The sequence below is a fragment of the Egretta garzetta genome, unplaced genomic scaffold (genome assembly GCF_000687185.1).
Source record: "Egretta garzetta isolate BGI_Z169 unplaced genomic scaffold, ASM68718v1 scaffold440, whole genome shotgun sequence".
NCBI lineage: Eukaryota > Metazoa > Chordata > Aves > Pelecaniformes > Ardeidae > Egretta > Egretta garzetta.
This window is the reverse complement of record NW_009258293.1, coordinates 1,197,565-1,216,383: the sequence shown is the minus strand read 5'-3', so window position 1 is coordinate 1,216,383 and position 18,819 is coordinate 1,197,565. Positions and strand designations below refer to the sequence as shown.

At 40.5% G+C, this 18,819-nt stretch overlaps 2 protein-coding genes across 3 annotated transcripts in view; both read right to left on the bottom strand.

Annotated features, from left to right (window-relative positions):
• CPNE1 (copine 1) overlaps positions 1–18,819 on the bottom strand; it is a 36,344-nt gene that overhangs the window by 16,856 nt on the left and 669 nt on the right. The gene's annotated exons all lie outside the window — the stretch shown is intronic.
• The window catches only part of RBM12 (RNA binding motif protein 12), an 11,614-nt gene continuing 7,392 nt past the window's right edge, over positions 14,598–18,819 (bottom strand). Inside the window, 1 exon segment of the mRNA XM_035893234.1 lies at positions 14,598–18,819. This exon segment is cut by the window's right edge and continues 16 nt beyond it. Coding sequence (XP_035749127.1) covers positions 16,918–18,819 — 1,902 coding nt within the window. The 3' untranslated portion in view covers positions 14,598–16,917.

Sequence of the window (18,819 nt, the reverse complement as noted above, 5' to 3'; positions counted from 1 at the left end):
TCCGGCTCCCTGCGGGCGGGCTGCAGGGAGGCCGGCGCCAAGGGCCCGTCCCTCCACCTCGGTACGCGCTCCTCCGCGGGAAACGAATTCTTAAAGGCGCTCTCGCACGCCGTCACGTCAGCGGGCAGCCGTCGGTTAAACAGCTCCCGGAGCCCAGGGTCTGCCTGTGCAGATGCTCTCAGCCTCTCACTTAAGGCAACGACGGCGCCTGCATGCAGTGTAGCAACAGCCGCCCTCAACCCAAGAGACTGAAATTTGCTCAACGGGGTGGAAGAATCCTAAAGGGCCCCCCAGGCCGCGAGACCTCCCTTCGACCCTTGCACGCACGGCTCCCTTTATTTCCGGTGCTGCCTTCACAAAAAAACGTTAACAGAATCTTGTAACAAGGTAGCAACTAAATTTTATTACATATCGAACTGCAGACACTTCTGTTCAAGGAACAAACATAATTCTCAGCAGTGTAGAAGCCTTCAAGCATCAAAATACTCAAGAGATTGGACAGCTTGAGAGCTTCATCAAGCACTTTAAACTTGAATATTTCAGAGAAGCTCCTTCAGCGTTTGGAAAATAGGGAAATAATTTTGTGCCCTTTCTAGTACTGGAGTATCCACATGGCTTTCTCATACTTGCAAGATGTCAATATTTATCTCCATGAAGAGATTAGCTTTTATTAGTCAATGTTTAATCCCCTCCCAGTCTGCTATCTACCCCGGACAAATGTTAACAATGTCACTTAGTATGCTATTGCATGGCACTCAGATGCTCTGGTGATGGCGGCAGGGCAAAACTGGCGCTCAGTAAGAATCAGCAAAGCTTTAGGCAAAGCAGATCATAGTTCAGCTTTCTACCAAAGTCATCATCATCTACTTTAACGCCAGCATTTTCCAAGAGGCTAGTCTGAAGTAGTCAGGTCAACTGTTCAAACTGCTATTTAGAGCCATCCATCTTCCACTTCAGTTGCCTTCAACTCCAAGTAAGATTCACAAAATAAACCATTGCCTTTAATAAATAGGTTCCTCCTAAAGTCACAAGTCACAGGTATCAGGTTTTTTCCTTTCTACACAGACCATTCCACCAGATCAGCTTACACCTCGCCCAGTCTCACGTCTGCGCAGTTCACAGTTCTACAGAGAGCGGTACACATCTGTATGACACCAGCTGTTTGACAACAAGGAAGATCAGGACAGTCAGCCTTGGCTCCCATGCCAACATGTCTCCTCTATTTTCCTCTTCTGCAACAGAGATTTCTGTACCAATGTGAGACAGAAACAGGAGCCGCCTTTCCTCCCCACGAGAGCACAAAGGATCAGGAGTAAAGTTAACCTCAAAGGAACAGCTTCCCATAAGCTTTAGCATCCCTGAACAGCAGTGGTCCTGTTCTAGGAGGAAATCGTTACTACAGGTCTCAAGCTGCATGTGGAACAAGTCTGTACATATTTATTCCATGTTACAAAGACACCGCTAAGGAAAAGTTACAAGTTTGAGATGGGAACTGTTAAACCACACGATGAAGCCAGGAGGTGAAATGGCGCAAGTCATCAAGTCTGACTGCTTCCCATCAGCTACCTGAATCTCTTCTCCAGATCAGCAGCAATGAAATTAGGAAAATCCTCCACTGTTTCAAGGATGTATCTTTCAGTACACCAATACCCAGGAGGCTGTCCCATCCTACTGGTCTGGAGTTAGTAACGGCATAGAATTTCCCTTGAAACCCAGCCCAGACATTCTGCTGACCCCCTGGGAAGTTACAGACCACAAGGTTTTGTGTCTCCCGCTACATCCTTCCGCTCTGTTGGGAGATTGCAGGACACTAGCTGATGCACATGACAATCAGGAGGCAATGGAGTACAGCCCGGCCGGTTGTTCAGAGCAGCTGAGCAGGAACTGTTCTTCTAACAGGCTGTACTCCCTCCTCGCCAACTCGAGGGATAACAACAAAGTGGGTTTAACAACTATAGACAGAACCCTTATGGAAAAAAGAGGGATAGCTTCTTAACAGATTCAGATAAAAAGTTCATGTTTCATCTGAAAACATCAGTTTGAACCTCAGCCAGCAATTGTTTATATATCGCTGCCTACGGACATCCTTGAAGAGCCCACACAGTTTTTTTTTCACTTCACAGCTTTCCAAATACACTGCATGGTGTTCTCCAGTTTCAATCCATTCCTTGAATAATAGCAGCAGAAAATCCTGATCATGTCCTAGTCTGGGTATCTCAGCAGCAAGAGCGAGGAGTAGGTGGTCTGCCAAGACACAACATCCGTTTCAGTCAAGCCTGCAGATCTGCTTAGCCTCTAGGTAAGCACCTCCAACCCAGATAACCTGCTCGCACAGCTAGGGGGGGAACTGCAAATCTGAAATCTGCCTGCACCTGAAAGCTTAAAAAGATCAAAAGTTTAATATATTTTCATTCCCAAACACACAAACACACTGACTGGGAAAAAAGAAAAAATAGTGGAGTTCCTCAGCAATGACAAAAACTAGACCCAGCTTCAGTTATCAGCTATTTTTAAACAGGATTTAATGATGATAAGCATCAGCTCAAATCTCCTGTTTTCCTCCCTAAAGCAAGAATTCTGAAACTTACTTTCGTTCTTCATAGTAAACTATATTTTACTACAGCAATTGCATCGCTTTTCCTATAAAAAACCTGAATTGTTTATGTGACAATCCAGTTGACTTTCATCTCCATCTCATAAAGGCTCTGTTCACTTCCTCCGAGAGGAGTGACCATCCCAAAAGCTCTGAAAATGCCATAAATCTGCACTTGTACTTAGAACAACCCCATGCCTAATACAACCTCCCATCCTGTTTCTTTTTAAGGAGAAGCCAGCAATGCTTTCTATCTTCTCTTAAGCTTCTGTGTTCTGAACATCCACACAACCCTGCAACATCTTCTTGGTATTTCATCACTTTGAAAGCTGCCCAGCTTACACATGCCAGCTTACTCCCAAGGAACAAGCACTGCACCATCAGTATGGTTTTGAACACCACGCACCAAGCAGTAATGCTTCATCACTTACCAGTGCTGTATAACACACGTCGAGAGAAAAAGGTTCTAGCGGTTACTATGCTCAAACAGTGCACGAAGGCTCTGATCCCAGGCTAAGTATACAGGTTGGTGCAATTAAACTGGAAGAACTTGGGGTTTTATTGTTTTTATTGATAGCCTTCCTTTTTTCCTTGGCATGCACTCAAAGAACACCAATCTCATTCAGCTTGCAGCTTTGAGTCAGCATTTCAAAAACAAATTTCATGTTGTTTCACTGAGTTTTCATAGAGCATACTTATAACCATTCATACACACAAAATAAATTTAGGCTTTAGACTTCCAACAATTAATCTTTACTATGACAGAATATTACTTACATTTGTTGCAACACAAATTTTTCTATTTTCCAACAGTTCCAGAAATTCTAAAATTCATTGATTTCTTATTTTCCCCCCTCACAACCACCCCTGATAACTAACATTGATGTCTATTACTTTAAACTTCTGGTTCACAGAATACAATGGATATTTCCAAAGCGAGAACAGCAGCTAAAGCAAACTGCTTTCCATGAAAGTATTATAACACATTCAATTTATAAAGGATTTATTACAGATTGATCCTTAAGAGCTTGCAACAACAACAGTTTAGCAAACAATCTCTCCAACTTCATCGCCACTGGCAGATTAAGGTACAGCATGGTCTGGAAGTCACAAAACTATTCTTGCAGCAGAAATTCAGTTTGCCAAGTAAAAGTGCGCTCCAAGCATGATAATAAATTCAAACTCTATTTAAAATGCATAAAACAGAGCCACTGGGTGCATCCCAGCATAGCAGGTTCAGAAGAAAAGGCAACGTAAGCAAGCCACTGGGTAAGCGCTGTTGTCAGAAACAGCCTGTAAAATCACAACTGATGTTACATTATGCCCCCCCAATACCCAATTTCCATTGACAATAGCCACAGACGTCTGATCCAATGCTCTCACAACTCAGGTATCTCACTGTTGAGAGGCATCGCCTGGGAAGTTTCATCTTGAGCTGAATTCTGCACATTCCTTTCTCATGGGAAGAGTTTCCAACACCCAGCTTCAGATCCATCAAGACACCTACATTTTTTGCCTTTAGTTAGAACTGCACATGATAGAACACTAGATGTTGAGGAAAAATAATACATCACCCATGTTATCCCTACAGACTCTAGAGCAAAATACCATCCGCAGAAGTCTGTAGGATTCTGAGCACATACTCCAGAGAAGTCTTTTGCTGCTCAACCAGACGTCATTCCCAGTTATTGAAGTAAAACACAGAATGGCTCTGGACTAAGTAAGCTTTAAGAAGTGCTCAGACAACCAAACTGAGGTCCAGTTTAAAAAGTCAGTTATTTTTACTGTTAATACCATCTCTTCTCTGTAAAGATCATGAACTCCCAATAGTTGTATAATACACATGGAAAGATAAATCCTGCAATTCCAACAGAGCTGTTCTATACTGAATTTAAGCACACCAGTAAAGAAGGTGGTCCTAAACAGACAAAAAACCTGCTCCATTCTAGGAAAATCATGTAGGAGATCCATGTTAAGTATTCAGAAGAAAAAGGAATTACCTGCTACTTTCTGAAGTTTTATATAAGCATTTCAGAACTTCCAACTGTTTTCACATGATTCTACAGAGAAATCAACTTCCTTTCACACAGAAAAGAACATTCTCCAACGTAAACAAAATCAACTCAATAGACAAGTCTAATATTAATTTGTAATTATTCTTCTAGTGATTCCGCTTAACCAACACTTAAAAGCAAATCAAATATAACAGAAGAAAGCACTGTCTACCTATGCTTGAAGAAAACTCCAGAACAAGAGTGCTGAAAGATTTTAACTGTCCCAATACAGAGCTTTGGAGGGTCTTGCACTTTCCCCCGAAATGCCACACATGGGTGTCTGAAGCATAAACAAACTCCTCTGTACTTATCCCTCTGCAGTAGGAGTGCCACCATTTAGTCAACTAAGGATTGAGTGTTGCACTGCATAAGGTGAGAACTAACGAATTACAACTTTTTTTTAATACGCTTTCATACCGCACTAAACCTGAAAGCCAGAGGCTCCCTTTTCCCTTTAGTCTGGGGAAGATGGGGTGAAGAAGGAGAGCAGATAGCAAGAGGGGGGTTGTGACTCAGATCACCCCAGTATGGCAGCTCACAGAACCCACAGAGTCACCCAGAAGAAAAAAAAAAAAAATCCAGTAACTTCATGGCATCAAACACCACCAGCAGTATTTTTAGTAGTGGCAGGAGTGATGTCTTCTGGAGAGAAAGCATTAGCATTATCAAAGAACCCAGTCTTGTGGGTCAGCTTGGTTTCACTGTTCCATGTAAGATGGAATGTAAGCAAGGATCAACAAAACCTGCAGTTTGTTCCTAGTTAATCTCACTAACAAATTCTCATCCAGAACATCACTCCATACAGGACACCCAAGACACTATTCCAGCGTACACCAAGTATTAAACATTAACTTAAGAACTTGGTTAACTCAAGCTTGAGGCTTTAACACGTGTGCTTAAAGACAGCTGATTTCCAATGAGCTTATTCTGTACTGGGCTGACCACAGCTTCCGCCTTACATTCCGCTTACGAACACCACAGAAATGGCAGCTATCCTGCCAGCAGTATGTACCAACTGCAGTTTTCACTATCTTGGCCTTATGCTGCCCAAGAACTCAAGAAACACACCCAACACAGGTAACAGACCATCCCAGTTAACAATTTTGTACTTCCCAACAACCTAATGTTAGACCCCTCCTCGTCCATTGCTTAGTTTAATCCCACATCTTGCAGTTACCACCCTACCTGCTTCAAAACAGCTTCTCTCTTTTCCTGCTGTGATCCCTGAATACACGGACCATCAGAAGCAATGCTTTCTCAAATGAGTAATTCAGTTTTCAGGGACAACCTGTTACTTTTCAGGTTTTGATACTACAAAGCTGATGCTGGTTCAGAGGTAAGTGTCAGCATCACTTTCTAAATGTATTATCAAAATAAGAATTCTAATGTGATCCCACTTTCCTGAACCCCATAAGGCTCTAAAAGAAATCATAAAGCTAGGTTTGTATGACTACATGCACAAAAAAGCATCTTTATTTTAAGATGAGATTAAGAGAGTCTCATGAAGAAGACAGCAGTCCACAAAAATTATGAGTAAATATAGCCTCTTTCCAGCACACCAGCTCATCCACGGGCCACAGAGCCTCGTCCCACAGCCCAGAAATTGGTAACAAATCAGTATTCTCTATCCTGTGTTCCATGTTACCTGTCACCATGAATTTTGACTCACCAAAGAAAGCTTTGTGGGAAGGGGGTAAATTGAGTGTGGAAAGGCGACAAGTGTTTTCTACAGGGTGCAGTGGTGAAGGGTTGAGGCTGTGCTGACCACTCCAAGCCACGATCAGAGGGAAGCAGCGGCACAGCTGCCAGCCCATACAAGCCTTTCTGAGCTCTGAATTTGACAACAAGCCTTATGCAAAGAGGGTATTGACTACTGCACATCTAAGGCACTACTGAATACACGCAGAAGTTGTGACCTAGTTCTACTTACTGAGTTGTCTCCACATGAACCCTGTAGCTCCAGTATCACAACGAGAATTTGGGTTTTTTGTATCTGAAGGCAGCCCACGGGTACGAGTGCTGCGCATGCACTGTGGTACCTGAGCCGTGAGATGTTCACAGACACTGACTGAGAAGGCAAAGCTCTCATTTATAGAATCATAAAATCACTTAGGTCAGAAAGGACCTTTAAGAGTCATAGAGTCCAACCATTAAACCTAACATTGCCAAGTCCACCACTAAACCATGTCCCTAAGCACCACACCTATACATTAATAAAATTTCTATACGACAGTATCTATACAATATATTTATATAATACCTATACAATAATAAAAATAACACCTTACAACAGTTTAAAAAAGCTGAAATAAAGCACAAAAATCACAAATGGGATTGTAATTTCCAGCAGAAAACGCAAACAAGAACTTTTCACCTTCTTTATTGCAGCTTCCCCCCACAACAAACAAGAGCCAAGTCCCAGCTTCAGGGAAACACCACCTCCTTCTAGAAGTTCACCTTTACACTGTCCAATGTTCACTTCTAACTTTTTCTTGAAAAACTAACTTAAAGCAGGTTGGGGTTTTGGAATCAATCATTCATTCGACTTCAGTTGGAACAGTAACTGCAATCCTAGAAGTGCTCACTGACTTCTCCCACCAAGTAAGATTTTTGTCATTCCTTTCATATTCTTTTCTTCAGCTACTTTCCCACCCCCCCTCAATTCTCAAATATTTATTACTGAAATGTAAAGAACAACTTAATTGAAAAACTGACTTAAAAGCTGAACCACACTGACCTTTATAACATTACGCCATTTTACATTGCACATCTCTGCCTCTCTCAAGTAAGGCCTCATTCTCTCAGGCACGAACAGCTAAACATTCTGCCCCATGCCCCAGATGGATCAAGCTGACTATGGCTCCTCCACTTCCCAGTCTGAGCTCCTTAAGCTAACATTGGAGTCCACACCATATTCCTCCTCTTCGGTTCTTCAACTACACTGCAGCTGTACCTCAACATACCACTTCTTAATTCACACGTACCCATCATTTTTGAGGCAACGTCTTGGTGTTCATTCTGCCAATCCCTTTAGCAACCTCTACCCCTCCCAAAGGCTGGAAATCTAAACCATCCTGTACTTATTCTAGAGCCCACATGACTTTATCCATTCCCCCAAATGTGGCCATGACATTATGCAGGTGACTTCAAGGCACAAACTGATGAAGGTCCATCTATTTAGACCAGTATATACTGTATGAATAGTATGAGTTTGAAACATGACTTTAAAAAGAAATATGCCAGCAATACATTTTAGCAATCTTTGCTGCTTTATCAAACAACTTCACATTACTGAAGAATTTTGGTGACCACTAGTACCAATAGCCCCTTAGTTAATGAAAACTTTGCCATGTTTCTTGTTTGTGTTGCACTGCTGAATGATCATCAAACAAAAGCTGAGATACTCCAGACAAACTCTTCAGACTATTCTCAGTTGCCCTGGAGTTATTAGTGCACAGTGACAACTCTTGCCTAAAAAATGAGTAAGGACATAAAGCAGAAGCAACCTTTCAAGTCCTCTCATATCACAGAATCACACTATCTCTCATATTACGTAATTCAGACTTTCTTCTTTATGGACTTTAATCTTGAATCTAGCTTCTCATGAAATAGGATCTGGAAAAAATATCTGTAATATTGCTTCTGTAGCACTCATAAGAAATTGATTTGTTCAATGTATTCATTTGCAAGTTCAGACTTATGCCAACACTGTGTTTCAGTTCTTCTTTCTCCTTTCGAATATATGCTGCTTTTTAAGAAAGAGATTCACACCCCCGTAATACTTTTCTGCCACTTAATTATGAACATCTTCACTTCTCCATCCTAATCTATTGCAGAATAATAATGCTTCAAAACAGAATAGCCTACCAAAAAATCACCACCCTACAAAAACCTGACATCAAGGAAGCAGAACAAAGGAAAGGATTTGGTGAGGGATTTTGAAAGTTGTTTTTTCTCTCCCCTGTCCAGACTTAACAACAGAAGTATTTAAAGGCCACAAAACACCACACTGACCTTGTGTCCCTTTTCTGTTCTCCTCCAGATCCAACTTCTCCTGCCAGTGTACCTTCCCAAAAGCACAAACCCATTACAACAGATTCAAGCTCTTCCACCCATCCCCGTGCCAAGAAGGCCAAAATGACCATACAGTCTCCCTGCATTAAGGAGGAAGAGATTCCACAACTGCAGACAGGTATTTCCGCAAGTGCTTCTCCCATGTCTGCCATCCATAGTATATATACTGCAATGCTTTCCATCCTATACCCTATGAAAAGTCTGTTGCCATTAAGTATGAATTTGCTACAAAGGCGTTCCACACCCTTTAGAAAACACCTCTGCAAGTTATGAACCTGAAAACCCCTATAACCCAATACTTAAGCCTTAGGTAAGCATCTTTATTTTCTCAAAGTCAAATGAATAGTTCCAACAATTTTTTTTTAATAAATATGACCAAACTAAGGCAGAGGGAAGCTCTCTGAGCAAAAATCTCACTGATGAAAAACCTAGAGTAAACTTAACAGCTGTAAAAGCATGACTTGAATTACATTTACTTGAAGTAGAGAGACTTGGAGTTACCACCATTAGGTGGTACCTGCGAACTCAAGGTTCCCTGGGCAGCAGAGCACTATCCACATAGCAAGAGAACAGCTGAATAACTGAGACAGGCAGCAGCCAGGACAAAACATCAGACAGGCTCTGCATGTTAGCAGTTGCTCATTGCAGATTCTTCACCGACAGGGCTTTTAAGTGTACCTAATGTGGTAGCAGAGCGGTTTGAAGATCACAAAAACATTAAAACAGTAACTGTTTCCATGTTATACATGTAAGCAACCTTGGAGTGTGGACTGCTCAAAAACATTCAGAACAACAGATTCCTACTACCTTTTCCAGACTAAGCAGGACTGAGAGGAAGGTTACATACTGCACCACTGCATCCTGGCTTGTACAGAACTCTATTACAGGGATTCCTCTCACCTTTCACAATAATGGAATTAAATAATGATACTCCAGTCATACTCAGTCAAGTCACTGCACTGAAAAGGGCTGCTATTTCAGAGAGCTAGAACATTATCTGCAGATTCATATTCGGATTTATATTACATTGATTTATTACTGGTTTTGTTTAAACCAAAGTATTTTTGGTTTCAGAAAACTTACTCGTTTCTGAATTAAGTTATTTTTACAGGCACAACTAAGGACAAATTTTAACGTGAAAAGTAGCACAAGCCATCCAGCCAAAGGAAAACGCTGTTTGCATGCTCCCCTTTCTGTTCCCAGAGTCATTAGGGTAGCCAAACACTACCTTCTCGTTCAAAGAATTAGCATGACACACTGCTTACGCTGCAGGGAAGAAATGCCATCTGGATTATCATCTTAACAAAATACAGTGCCAGTTACCCAAAGGGAGGGATGACTGTCCAGATGACAAAAAAGGCCTTCAAAAAATCCTGGACATTTGCACAGTACATCATGGTGTTGTGGATGTAATTTTTTGGATATACTCGAAAGGCTTTTTTCTTTAAGAGGTGGATCCAGATTACTCAAAATGCTTTTATATACACACGGGGGTTATCACTGACTTAAATGACAACAACGACCATTAACATTCTACCATTAACAACGGAATCTAAATTTCAGATTAGTTTAAGAATTTAACTATCTACTCAGTGGTTTATTCTGGTTTTTTTCACAGAAGCTCAGTGCTGAAGTTTCCAAACCCCATTCTTCATTAGATTAGGGCATCACTTGGTTGTTTTTACTAAAGTTAAAGAGCGAAAGTTTGGCCTTAACCTTTCAACTTCAACCCTAATGCCACTTCACTGATGTTAATGCCGATGTGCCTTTAACACCAGGATAAGAGCATTCTGCCACTGGCTTACTGGTTACAAATTAGCTATACACCACCACCCTGCATACACACTTACCTTGCCTCCTAAAAGCTTTCAAGTTCGTAGATGAAAAGAGCTCTAAGTGCTATAAAAACCATTCCATTTATGCATCTGAGACTGGACCTGTAACACAGACCACTGCCTTTGCAGCAATGCTGTGACGTAGCAGGGGAATCCTAGGCAAGTGAATTAGTAATATTTAACAACTCTGCCTCCCCTCCATAAAGTGGGCTTACCCGACATTCAGTCAATGAACTGCCAGCACCTAATTTTACTTTAATTAGCCTCTTTGCTTTTGTAGCTGGTTGCATTGGTGTTCCTCAATACGGGATTTATAAATACTGCCCTTTTATTAGAAACATTTGGCTAATAATGCAATAGCATCAGAAAGCATCATTTTCACTTTCAAGTTGAGCTTCTTGTTCAAACAAGCAAGGACTTTTCACATTCCATATCTATCCTCCTGTCAAAACAAGCAGCAATGCTTTGGTTATACTGCTGAAAACAGAAGTTTCATAAAACGCTCCATTATGGAGCACATTCTGGCAAATGCCACCACAGCAAGAAGGTCACTAAGCACAGAGGCTTGAAAGTCACAGCAGTCCTATGAATTTTATCATAAAAGGCACACAATCAAAATTCCCTAAAAGGAATTCTTGGAAGTAGCTGAGGTTCTGACTATATAGCTGTTCCTCAAAACATCTGCCTTGATTTCTAAGTGACTAGAAAGCATTTCTAAGCTTTCTATTATCACAGAGAGCAACACTACATCCACATAGTCACATTCAATGGGAAATGGCTGAAATGAAATTAATTGTTTGAAACTACAAAATAGCTAGCTGGAGATCTACCTACCTTCAGATGGTCAGAAATCAGAGCTATACCATCCTACTGATTCTTTAACAACACTGTAACTACAATATGAAGCTTGCAGAAAGTTACCAGACTTCCAGAAGCAGAGACAGGTCCAAAAAGCCAGACTATGTCAACCAAGAGTTTTAGGCTGGATCAATTCTTGTATCCCCTGTGCAAGCCTTCAAAGTCCTAAATTTTCATTCCTCAGCTGTGTACTGTGAAGGCATTTCCCATTCTACCCCTTGAAGTTATCCTGCTGCGATCTATTATCACCTGAATGAGGAACTGCAGGCTAGATCTTGCAAAAGTTGGGGGGGAATAGTGAAGCTGCTTTGAGAGCAGTAAATACAGAGTTACAAAATTGATTTTGTGGAAATCAGACTCGTGTTAAAAGGGAATATATTCACTGTTTCTGAAAGCTTACTTTAATATATTTGGGAAGGAACCGGTAAGGCCATTTGAACTTAAGGGTGTAGACATGAGAGCATACAAAAGAAAAATGGCCACAAAGGAATAAGCTTTGATTCTGCAGAAGCAGTAAAGGAACTCAAGTCAGAATTCATCTGGTTGCTTCTCTCCCAAGCTGCCATGCTGTGAATACATATATAAAAACAGAACAGTAACAAAGGAAGTGCCAGTGCGTGAACAGAGTCACAACTGAACCATCTGACACATTCAGGCTGGAGCTATGGAAAAGGAACACTTTCGGAGCTGCTTTTCTTACACACAATATTTAGACCCATGAGTGAAACGCATCCAAGTTAGGAAGGTAGGAAGCACTTCCTGCACAAACAACACCCAAACATTCCACGTAGTAACAAAGCTCCAAGAAAATTACTGACAAAGTCAAGTTCAGTACACAGCCACAGACCTTAAGTCGAATGCATGCTACCAACCAACAGATTTCCATTCTGCAGGAAAGCCAAATCTTTCAACTACAATCACGTTCTCACTGCCAAAAACAGATAGGAAGAGAACCCCTTGAGGTTACTCTTCCTGCAGAGGCATTCAACAGTTTTACTTCCTCTTCCACTGGGAGTAAGAGCAATTCGCTCTGTACACAAACTCTAGCTCAGTTTTCCCAAACCCACGAAAGAACATACAGCCACAACACAGAACAGCAAACCTGCAAAAGGGCAAAGACAAGCAAATATATCTGGCAACCCTGCTTCCAGGCCCAAGGCACTGTTTCTGAAAAACCTCTTACAGCAACAAAATTTAGCATCTCTGGGTTGTTTTTTTTTTTTTTCAAGACCTGCGCAATATCTAAAGCAGTAAACTGACATAAAACTAATTTGTGTAGGCCTCTAGACTGAAAATAAATGTTTCCTAATATACCAGTCCAGTTTCAAAACTGCTTCCTTCCAACCAATTATCTCAGCAAAGACAGAAACTAGTCTTTTGCTTGCACTAGAGTCTGTACTAAACAGGAATTGCAATCTTTTGATTCAGTGTCTAATCCATATAGCTGGATAATCATCCTAAAACAACTGCTCTCAGAGTGGTCCAATGTCCAGAGCCTTTAAGTGGTCCATAATATATAGTAGTTTCAATTTTGCAGATCAGAAGGCCAACAAGGTTCTGAGACGCGCATTGCTGAACAACACGCTGAAGACCAACAGCATTCGCTGCGGGAAGCAGCGGCTTTGGAACCACCACAGCAGAAGACTGAGGAGGAACAAAATACAGAAACTGAAATCATTGCGTACAGTTAACGCACCACTGGTGTGCCTAGGTAACTGGAAATTTTTTTTTTTCTAGCATCTGTAGTCTTTGGTGCACCAAAACAGTCTCAGCAAAACAAGCTGCTAATTTCACACAGTATAGGCAACAACTTCTTTAAGGACAGCCTGAGCAATTTAGCAGAACCAACCAGCACGTACGTTCTTTAGAAGGCAGACCTTCAATGTCAACTGGCGCATGACTAGAGTCTTCATTTTTGCATCGATCTTCCTCTCCACTCACAACAAATTCAGAGCATAGACATTCAAGGAAAACATTAAATGCTACAAAAGGAACACTGCTAAGAATAAAAAAGTACCGTTCAGTTTTCTTTAAACCTACAAAGCCTCAAACCTCTCATAAATCTACATTTAGAACATGGCAACAACAATTCGTCAATAAAGAACTGACTTTAATGTTGTCTGTGATATTACAGAATTGACTTGTGTTAAAAACAAAATCTGTGACATTTACATATAACTGCTTGAAAACTTGGTAACTTTAAGCCACACTTTCATCTAACCATTGTAGTTCTTCCATGTAGGTCACAAGATTATAATTGAATAATTTATTATATTCATACTTTCTCTTGTGAATGGGACGACAAAAATATGTATGTTTAACAGAAGTCATGTCATGAATGTAACGCTTTACCACTTTTTTTGTGTGTGTGTTAAACAAGTAGTATTTAGAAACTATCCCTGAAGGAACTGCTAGAACCACCAACTTAGCCAGTGTTATAAACACAAGTACCTTCTTTCCGTAACTTGAAGAAATTGGGACATCAGTGTCACCAACTGTATTGTTCCAACAAGGCCAAGCGGGATGTCAGTTCCTGACACTCAAAAGCATCGAGGCCAAAATAACTGCAAATTTGAGAAGCGTCCATTAGCTGATTCTTGCTGTTGCTACCTCTTGTCAGCAGCCAGCCTTGAAGTGTATACGCAAGGGCAGTTACGTACCTTCCACATTGGAGATGGTACCTCAGAGGTCCTACCCCTCATTTTTAAGGCTGTTCACAAATATAAACATGCGCAAGCAAGCAATTTTATCAAATCTAGCCATGTTGTCTGTTAATATTAGGGACTCCCTCATAATGTAGCATGACATGCATTTTAAGGCTGCTTCTAACATGAAAGCAAGTTGTTATAGAAAACTTGTTGTATTTGCAAGCGACACTTGATAACAAACTTTTCTCTATATATACTTTAAAGGATCAATGGTAACTATTTTGGACAGCAGCTGTGTTGTTTGTAGCACATACAGAAATTCTAAACACGCTACAACTTCCTGTTTTTTCCAAGAGCCTACTCTCAAGGAAGAGGAGATAGTCACTAACTAATTTACACTAAAAGACATGGAGCATCAACTGCTTGGCAAGATGAAGAGCCCTTCCCCACCCCAAAGCCTCCACTCAAGCATTCAGTCTATGTCAATGTTCCCAACACCAATGGCTTTTTGTACTGGTTTGCACTTTTTTTTAGATAAGCATTTAAACATCTTTAGACCATAGAGAAAAATCAAGAATCAGAAATTAAAGATTTCCAAAACAAACCTGCACTTTTAGAAAGTCCAAAGGAACACGCACACAAGCATGTTTTGCAGCATATGCCGTGTCTAATACAAACACTAATAAACCCTGTATCCATTACCAAGAGGATCAAGACATGAAATCAAAAGACAGTAACACAGAACTGTGTATCTAATTCCAGACACCTGTAGTTTAATTACATTTCACAACAAGGCAAGCACTGTTGTGATTCATTTGAACTTGAAAAGTTTCTGCAAGTCAACACACGCTAACGTCTTAAATCAATTCTGTGAACAATGAAGCCAAGTTTTCCTTTTCAGTAATTTTATTCTAATGTGAAACATGAAGAAACAAGCACCCAAATAACTCCAATATAGTACGAAACTTTAATAAAAGTTGTTTAAAAAACAAAGAGCAAAATTTTAAAAATAAACTGAAAGGCTTGACTCCTAATCACACATCTTTCTGACATCAGCAAGAGTACTTTCAGACTTTCAAAGGAAAAAAAGAAAAAGAAACATATCTGCTGTTGAAACATTACTCCCAAAGACTGTTGAAACGCGTAACATGAAGCTTCAGAGACAGACAGTTTTATTAACAGGAGGCTTAATTTTAAACAGTATATACAAATCACATGACTTTTCCAAAGTTGGGACCACCTAGTAATCTGTCAAAACAAAATTATGCTAATGAATTACAGAAGCATCTGTGTAATGCAACCGCCTCTTTATTGAAGTACACCTTTATACAATCCTTCCACATAGTCCTGTACTGTGAAATCCTCTCAGGATGCAGCGCTGCACAGGTTTTCAAATCTCTCCTACACACCACATGAATAAAACTGTTGCCACTTGCACCTCTCAATTTTGCCTGACCATACACTTCAGTGTTCCATGATATGCAACACCAAAAGGCACTGTTTTTCTTTGTCCAAAAACCAAAACAGTTCAAAGTTTACTATGTTTAAGTACAATGATTTGCAGGGAGTAGCAGGATTTTTCAGGCAATGTCCAAATCTTTAGATTTATCATAAGCCAAGCAAGGATGAACCAAAAAAATTCTACTTTTCACTTGTGTAATTACTTCCTTTCCAATTCTCTGGTTTTCCATGGAAGTTCGTACTGCACAGCAAAGAAAATGGCAACTCTTTACAGACTTTGAATACAACAGCACAACTTTATTGCAAAAATATATAGTAAACTCAGTATTTTCAAGTTTTGGAGAAAAATAAATTTTATCTCTGAATTCACCTATAGCAGTAATTCACAACAGAGTTGCTGAAGATAAAAGTTTCTTTCACATATAAACTAATTTAAAACTTTAGCTGGACTCCAATCTTCTACTAATGATCACCACTTTGGTTCTCTCAGCAGAAACTCTATGTAAGGAGTTCAAGAGACACGTGAGAAATACAACATCAATATCCAACTAGTGCCAAAGATCCTATCCCAACTGATTCATGTAATCCTAACAAATCAAGCTACTTAAACAATAATGAGTATTTTCAAGTTGTTCTACTGCAAATGTTTTATAAGTGTACTATAAAACTCATATGATGTTTGAGGTTAGCTATACTTGTGGCAAAAGTCTTATTCTGCACAGTTATAATTGCAATATATAAATAACTAAAGGTTATTCCACAAAGAACAGCTTGAATTTTACAGAACGATTCTGCTCATACTTAGAGGAATTAGTTCGGTAGACACATCAGCAATGGGCATAATTCAACTGTTCATACAGTGAGAATCTTGGAAAAGATAAAGATACATACACAAAACAATAAATCTGTGTACACTGAGAATTCGTTCAGTTGCAGAGTAAAATCAGGACTTTAAACAAAGCTTTGACCTGTAAACAAAGCAAATTCAGCCAGCTTTTAACCGAATCTAGAAATAGCTATCTATTTTACAATGGCTTGCAAGAGCACCCACTGAAGAGCTTCACTGACTTCACCTATTACCCTTATCCGAAACGACGTAAAACCAATCTAGATTCTTTGATAAGCACTGTGTCCAGTACAGTTTACCAAACTTCTGTGATGAATAAGAATCTGTCCAGCTTCTCCACATACTTGTACGGGAAAATCCACTGCGCATCTGTCCTTGCAGTGTATCTTATGTAATGGCTAACCCAGTGCTCTGTCTTATCAAAACCAATCTGTTTTACAATTTGAACAATCCACAGGTTCTATCCTGGAAATACTATAAAAACCAATCCAGATGCGTTTATCACAGCACTATGAATATCTATTCTACAACTACTTCATATTAACAGCTACCCTAAAACAAGTTTTACTTTTCTGGAGCCTATAGGCCTGTCATTTAAATCAACAACAGCTGCCATAGCTTCATCACGAGACTCAAATGCAACCATTGCTTCTCCAGTGGGCATGCCTTTTTCATTATATTTTAAGCACACTGAACCAGGGATCACTTGGTAACCATAAAAGAAATCCAAAATTTCATCCACCGAAACAGTAAAGGGCATATTTTGCACTTTAATGACAGTTGGTCCTGGCTTTCCAGACCCTGTTCCAAAACCTGGAGGTCCACTAATATGTATATTTCCTGGTCCAGGCCCAAACCCTGGAGGTCCACTTAAATGTCCAAGACCACTAGCAATTCCTGGAGGACCAGCACCAAAGGTGGGGGGTCCACTTAAATTGCCAGGACCATTACCAAAAGTCTGAGGACCCCCTGCAAAACCTGCTGGTCCACTCAAATTACCAGGACCACCTGCAAATCCTGGGACCTCAATACCTGCACCAGGCAAACTGCTAGCTGCAACTGTAGGTATTCCTGGTCTAGAATCAGGAAAGCCACCTATTCCGGGTGGTGGCAGAGGGGGACCAAACGTGCCAGACCCACTGAAGTTACCAGGGAAATTAAACGGAGGACCATTGTTTGCATCTTTAGCATTTCCCCCCAAGAAGGCATGCTCATCCCCACCAGCGCCCTGTGCTCCTGGCAGAGTCGCGTTTCCTTGTATTGGTATTTTCAGTATCTTTTTCCCTTGAGATGGTGGGTTTCTCTCAATATCTCTCATTTCTTCTACAGTTATCAAACGCAAAACAACATCTCTTCCATTCAGCTTTTTACGGTGCAAACGCTCTGCCTTACGAGCATCATCTTCAGCTTTAAACTGAATCAGTGCTTGCCCTAAACCTTGCCCATTATTATCAACAAGAATTTGTACAGAGTTTTCTTCTACTGCCAGTCCCTCTAGAAACTGAAGGATTTCCATTTTTGTTATATTGTATGGAATATTAGATATATGTGCACACAGTTTTGGAGAGCCTGGTTCTCCCTCAGCATTCATGAGGATTTCTCTCTGGTCATAGTTGAAGTTCTGCAATCTCTTACGAATCATGTCTATCTTTTCTAACATAGCCTTTTTAGTAATTGGATGAACTTGAATAAAGCGATTTCCTATATACTGCTTATGATGACACAAAGCTGCTTTATAATCAGCTTCATTCCTGAACTCGACAAAACCCTCTCCAATTGCCTTCCCATTAGGTCCGTAAGCTATATAAATGCTATCTTCAACTATATCCAGCTTTTTAAAAAAATCTATCACATGTTTGTTCTCTGATTCAAAGGGAAGACCTTTCAAATAAACACAGAAACCCTGCTCATGGGGAGATCTTGACCGTGACCTTTTCTGTCCACTAGGAGATTTGGACCTAGAATGAGCCTGGGGAGGAGGAGGGTGTGACTGCCCAGAGGGACCCATGGTTTGCTTGAAAGTTATGTGGCCTCCAGCAGCCACCCACTGCCTCTCTGTTGCAGGACTAACTTCAACATAGCGCTGAATCATCAGCATTCTGTTTCGCTTCAGTGCTTCAAATGTATCTTGAGGAGAAAAAAACTTAACTAGTCCATTTCCATTATTTCGACCTACATGATCCTTCAGCATATGGACTGCATCCACACGGAGCCCAAGGAAAAAGTCTTTCACATCAGATTCTGTTGCAGAAAAGGGCATTCCATGAACACTGACATACAAGTCATCTGGATTGATTGGAATTGGCTTGACACTACTTTGAGAATTCATCTGGATAGGATTTACAGGATTCATGGGACCAATAAACAATGGATTCAAGCCGCTGTTCATATTCACTGCTGCTCCAGACCCATTCATTCCAGCGGGTAAAGGTGCTACGGGTGGAGGATT